Here is a 6,329-nt window from a genome sequence, read left to right as displayed (position 1 = left end):
GATATAATAGGTGGACAAAGCTTAGATCTAAATCACACGTGTAATGAAACATACAGTGTACTGAATGTAGCGACAGGTACGACTTTAAATGGATTTACAGTCGTCCTCAAATGTGTTCATAACCTTCCATTAAAGAAAAGGCAAAATTCACAATAGTGACAAAAATAACTAGAAACTGAAAAAAGTAATAATAAACAAAAATTTGCTAAATTATAATTTAGTGAAATAAGACATTGCTTTTGAATTGTGGTTGAAAATAAAAATAAAAATAAAAAAGTTAAATTAGAGCACTTTGCTGATGAGCAGTGGGTCAGAATACTTGTCAACAGGTGCAGAAGTCTTTTTTTATTATTATTATTTTTCATTTTTTAAATATTTCTGTTGAACCACAATTCAATATCAACATCATGATTTTCATAAAATTTTTATTTATTATTACTTTTGTCAATTTCAACTTATTCCAGTGAGTTTTTCTCCTTCGAACACATTTGAGGACGACCGTAAATCCCACGTGTAATGACACATACGGTGTATTAAAATGTTTTGTTGGTATTCAAAGTCTGAACTACTGAGTAGAATATAGCGACAGGTATGTAGTACGACTTAAAATGCATTTAAATACACTTTTGTACATTTTATAGAACAGAAACAACTTCAATTCACTATTTCATCATTCAAACTATATTAAACAAGGATTTTTAAGCTCTATATTAAGTGTTCAGCTCTCTGGTCGGCGCTACAGATGCTCCAAAGCAAAGACCAACAGACTGAGAAACAGTTTCCATCATGAACTCTCACATGTAAAACATCCTCTCTACCTCCATAAGACTCCTCCACTATGTGTACTATGTATATATCCATTATCTGTATATAAATATTCATAACCTGTATGTATATATCCATCATCTCGTACAATATTTCAGAAATCTTTTATTTCTTTTTATATATTTATCCTTTTTTTTTTTTATCTTTGTATTTAACTGAGCAATTTTGCACTTTATTGCTTTCTTGTTTTTTTACTTGCACTGAAAATTGAAGCTCTCCAATCTCATTGTACACTGTATAATGACAATAAAGAGCATTCATTCATTCATTCAAATTTCCACAAATTATTAGCTAATAATTTTTGATCATTGCTATAAAAAAAAAAAAAGTAGTACAGGCTTATTTGTTTGTTTTAAATTTATTTTTTGGGGCTTTCTGGCTTTATTTTAGAGGCAGGAAAAGGGGGCGAGACCTGCAGCAAAGGTTCATGAGCTGGAGTCGAACCCACAACCTATAGCTTCTGTTCATGGGTCGCCTGCTCAGCGAGGTGAGCTACAGGGACGCCCAGCTTATTTATTATTATTTAATCAAACAGCTGCATTTAAATGTGTGTTAAGCTGAAGTATTGATACAGAGAGTGAGGATGGTGGGGATGGAGAAAAGCTACTGAAGCCACGTCTTAGCCTGTCAGCTACAAACTCAACATTAGATCCGTCTCGATGGAAGAGGCAAGAGAACGACTGAACAGTCGTTCCATCGATGATGCACGTCAGCAACAGAAGCTGCCATCGATGAGGTCGTACAGTACGAGCCGGAGGCCTGATGCCTGACGTTGCTTACACATCCAGTAAAAGCACATCTCTGCTCATTATCATCCATCTCACTTAGCGTTGCCTCTTAATCAACACACACACACACACACACACACACACACACAGACCATAATAGACTCGGGCCTCGGACCGTTCCTCTAATTGGTGTGAATTGATGAGGCTGGTGTTGCCACAGATACAAGTCGTTAACGTTGCCCCCCTCCGAGTCGCACGAGACCGACGGAGACACGCCAACGGGTTCGAGAGGCTCCAGTAACGCAGGATAAGTTGCCATGGGAACTGGCGGCACATGAGATGTGATGCCGTACGCGGCATCCGGGGGGAAATCGATAAATGGACACGCTGTCGGATCACAATCTCTTCATGTGTGTTTGCCATCCATCCATCAGCAGCCTCCATCATTTTCTCCCCAACTCACCTCATCAGTCAGAGCAAAGTGAAATCACAGCGTCATGTCTCAAAAGTTTTATTAGAACCTGACAGAAATGGAAAAAAACAGAACCAGTGAACCGTGATCACAGCATACACATTCACAACGGAAGAGATGTACGCAGAAAAAAAACAAAACGTCATCACATTAAGTTAAAAAAATAACATATTTTAAGAAAAAACACCAGCAGACGATGATAAATATATTAAATGTTGGATGTTTATTATGAAGGAAGTGACACTGAACCGGCTTTGGTTGTTAAATTAATCCTAAGAACTGATGGATCGCTAGAAAAAATGCTATTTTTGGTTTAAAAATCATATAACTTACTGCCTGGATGCCCTTTTATGTTGGAATTTGAGGCTCTTTGGGGTTTTTTTTAGAGATTCGAAGACATGAGTTTGGTTTCTGGGAAATTTTGATGCATTTTCGGACATTTTTTTTAAGGCTAAAAGAGAAAGAAACAGCTAAATAATGGTGGGCGCTACTGTTCTGTCAGCAGCACGTGAAATAAAATTAGAATAATCTATGGATAGTTTAAAATAATGCTAATTTATATTATATTTTACTGATAATCTTCATTCTCCTGAATACACAGCAGCCAGTTTTTATAATATTGTGACTCTAGCAGTGAGTTTGTGTGTAAATGTTGGGGGAAAAAAGAACATTTTCGGTGAATAAATCCTCACAATAAACATTTCAGCAGATGTTTCCTTTCAGTTTTTTTTCTGGCTGACGTGTTAAATATTCATTGTCCCGTTATTCATGAAACGCCGACACGAGCCGGAGCGCGAGCAGCGGTGACGCCGAGAAAAATGAGTTTATCCTGTAGTTTGTGATTCTGCGAGTTCGTTTGCCTTCGGGCTGAGCGGCGGCGACGGCGGCGGGATGAATAAAAATGTCTGACACGAGACTCGCATTGAAACAAAGCGGAACAGGAACGGATTTAGTGGCACAAACACAACCGAGTTTGAAGTCGAATCCAGTAGATTGATGATATTTTGCTGGGTTTTTTTTCCGCGGAGACATAAAAGAGAAGAAAAATAACTCGTCTTTGGTTTACAGTGTTCACAATCAGGGCTGAGAATGAATATATGAGCTGCTTCCTACCACAAGATCTGGAATAAATCTTCCAGATGAGTAGAAAAGTTCTCGTTATGGTTCATTTACAGTGATATAAATTCATTATCTACCTACATGTACAGTACATACAACTCAAAACAGCCTGTAAAAAGTGTGTTTTTAACCCTTACACTATGGTCCTTTATAAAAACGTCATAATTTATGTCTTAACTGCAACGTGTGCAGCGAATAAACCTGCGAGGAAAGTCACACGCCGGCTGGCCGATTTTTAAAAAAACTGGGTCTGAGAAACTCTTACCCGAACAATACGCTTCACTGGGAACAACTCTGCTCCGTTTGCTCCCTCATCATGTAAACTATGTTGGCTAAGTCCAGCATCACCGGCCCCCTTTTTTGTCCTCAGCAGACGTTCTGCTGGTTGCGCTGAGGTCGGAGGTCACCACACCCGGCACGACTGGGCTCCCCGGTTCATCACCGACGAAGCGGAGCAGCCGAACGTCTTCCGGAACTCCTCGTAGTTGCTCATGGCGCCGATGACTCTGCGGGGAAACGGCGACGGTGAGGCTGGTGGGTGTTCAGAGGGCAAAGTGTGCAGGTGGGTTTGTTTGTGTTGGTGCTCACCTGTATTTAGGAGGACTGTGAGCTCCACTCTGGATCTGCTCTCTGGCTGCTTCTGGTCTGTACGTGTTACATCTCACCTGCAACACGATGGAGAGACGCTTTGTTTGACTGTCACTGAGTGCACAGCATGAATGTGTGTGTTCCTGACGAACCATGTGCCATCGTAAGATGTATGGTAAATGATATACAGAGCAAAAAATCAGCAGGTTAGCTTCATGTTCTTACGCCAAAACCCACCACCACATTTAAAAGGCGAGGTATTGCTAAAATATCTGCAGTGTATTGTTACAAGAGGCTGTAAAAAAATAAAAAATAAAGAATCTTCAGACAATCCTTGAATTTGAAGAGACACGTGGTTCTGTTGGGAAAATGAGCCAAGTCTGATCCAAAACTGGGAAATTTGAACAAAAAACGTTATCCTGACCTCTTAAGACCTGAGCTCTTGTTTGATCTGCTTTTTTTTAAATTTCTCTTTGCTATTTTATCTGATCAAATAGCAAAAAGAAGTAAAAAAAAATAAATGTGAAGAAAATAAAAATTTCTTTAAAAAAAAATCAAAAACATATGTGACAAAATAATAAGAATAAGAAGAATAAGAATAAGAAGAATAAGAAGAATAAGAAGAAGAAATAATTAACAACAGTGGTAATATAACCCAAAATGTGATGTCCACACGTTTACAGAGCGGAGACAAATATTTATGAAATATCGGAAATGTCTTAGAGGGTTAGTAGTGAAATATATATAGTATGTGGAGACACTGTTTTTCTAATATTGTGGGCTTCTGGAAAAATGCTGCACACATTTATTCCAGTTTTTTTCAAATTTTTTTGTATAAATAATCAAAGAAATACCACTGACATTAGCTTTTCCTTTTTTTTTCTTTTAATGATTTAGGGGCATTAAAATTTAGATATATATGGAATTTTTTTTTAACTATACCATGTGTAATAATACAATTATAACTCTATTATTATTATCATTTATTACATTGCATACTTGCTATTTTATTTCCCCAGTATATTGTACATTTTTAAGATTATGTCATTCAATTTATGTTTATATTTTTAGGACATATTTTTCTACTTACGTTTATATTTTATGTTTTCTCCTGCTAATTTCTAAGACTTTGAATGGGAGCGACTGTCATGTAAGAAGTTTCCCCTCAAGGATCTATAGAGTTCTTCTGATTCTGAAGACATTTTTGAGTTCTGTCTACTTCTCGCTGTGGTTATAGAGGTGCAAAGCTTTATACTGCAGTAAAAAAAAAGAGGCAACAGTGAGTAAAAATGTGACAGAAGCAAATAAAATACCCAGAAGCTGCTTGGGATTCAGACTTTTCTTAACTAAAACCGTCTGAACTCAACCTCAATGTGACTATTTTTCATTCATAAATCAACACTAACATCAGTTAACGAAACAGCTACTCTGGCGAAATGCCAGCATCTCCAGAAATAACTGAAATGCTCATAGTGGCACGATCATCACATCGACAGCAGAGTAATAAACAGTATGTATGTGTGTTTCCTTACATGTGCGTAGCTCAGGAAGAACAGCTGGTTGTTGTTGAGCTCCACTCCAGGCAGCAGAGGCTCCTCCACGCCGCCTCTGCTCCCGTCCACCCACCGCCTGTACGCCTACACAGACACACAGAGAGGAAGGTTTCCTTACCTGGACTGTCTCTGGTAAATCTTTACAAACAGTCCTTTCACACCAAACAACATCATTCTGAGTTGTTGAGCTACACGCAGCTCCTCAGTTGAAAGCTCTGTCCTGGATCGTACCCTGAATGCTTCCCTCAGTCCTCCGTTGTCTGCGATGTTCTCAGCCAGAGTCCTCTTACCGCGAACCTACGGAGCAAAACATTCACATCTGACTTCCTCACCAAGTGACAACAATCCTGGAAACATGCACGAGAGTTTTCATCCGATCATCATGCTGTAAGTTCTGCCGGTTCTGTTCCCTACATTGAGCCCGGCCTCATCCCAGTGGTACCCGTTGTACTGGTCGATCATGCACTGCGTCTTCTCGGTGAAGGCCGTCACAGACGAGTTGCTCCACCAGTAGTCCAGGTTGCCGTTCTTGTCGTACTTGCGACCTGTTCAGAAGACACACGAACAATTAGAAACCTCCCACCTGGTTCTGTTCTGAGGTCACTATAGGTCGGCGGCTTTTACCGTTATTGTCAAAGCCGTGCGTCAACTCGTGTCCGACGATCACTCCGATGGCGCCGTAGCTCAGAGACCTGGAGCAACATGACGTAGAAGGAAAAATAATGGAAAATGGATTGGTTCCTGTTGACTTGATGAGTCATGAATGACAAAGAAAAGAGTTCTGAGTTCAGTTTTGAATGGAGATAGTTGTCAACTCTATAATAAAACGTCTTAAGACTTAATCTGCATAAACTTATTTTTGCATTTGCAACAAACATTTTTACTAACATGAGCAAAAGAACAGACGATACCAATAGTACAGTGATAATCTGAAATACAGCAGAAATTATGAGAAATTCAAATTCATCTTTAGCTTCTTTAACTGAGTACTTTGTCTCTTTTTTAAGGCAAATGAGTTACACTTAAAGTATGAGTGTAGGGTGG

General features: G+C 38.9%; 1 protein-coding gene across 1 annotated transcript in view; it reads right to left on the bottom strand.

The window, feature by feature from the left end:
- Positions 1–2,048: 2,048 nt before the first annotated feature.
- The window catches only part of phex (phosphate regulating endopeptidase homolog, X-linked), a 22,862-nt gene continuing 18,581 nt past the window's right edge, over positions 2,049–6,329 (bottom strand). The window contains exons 17-22 of the mRNA XM_008292305.1: positions 5,910–5,977; positions 5,700–5,830; positions 5,517–5,582; positions 5,265–5,369; positions 3,733–3,809; positions 2,049–3,650 (exon numbers count right to left, since the gene is read on the bottom strand). Of these exons, the coding sequence (XP_008290527.1) occupies positions 3,548–3,650; positions 3,733–3,809; positions 5,265–5,369; positions 5,517–5,582; positions 5,700–5,830; positions 5,910–5,977 (550 nt within the window). The 3' untranslated portion in view covers positions 2,049–3,547. The remainder of the gene's footprint in view (positions 3,651–3,732; positions 3,810–5,264; positions 5,370–5,516; positions 5,583–5,699; positions 5,831–5,909; positions 5,978–6,329) is intronic.

The sequence above is a fragment of the Stegastes partitus genome, unplaced genomic scaffold (genome assembly GCF_000690725.1).
Source record: "Stegastes partitus isolate 25-593 unplaced genomic scaffold, Stegastes_partitus-1.0.2 Scaffold800, whole genome shotgun sequence".
Lineage (NCBI taxonomy): Eukaryota > Metazoa > Chordata > Actinopteri > Pomacentridae > Stegastes > Stegastes partitus.
This window is presented reverse-complemented; position numbering and strand designations above follow the sequence as displayed.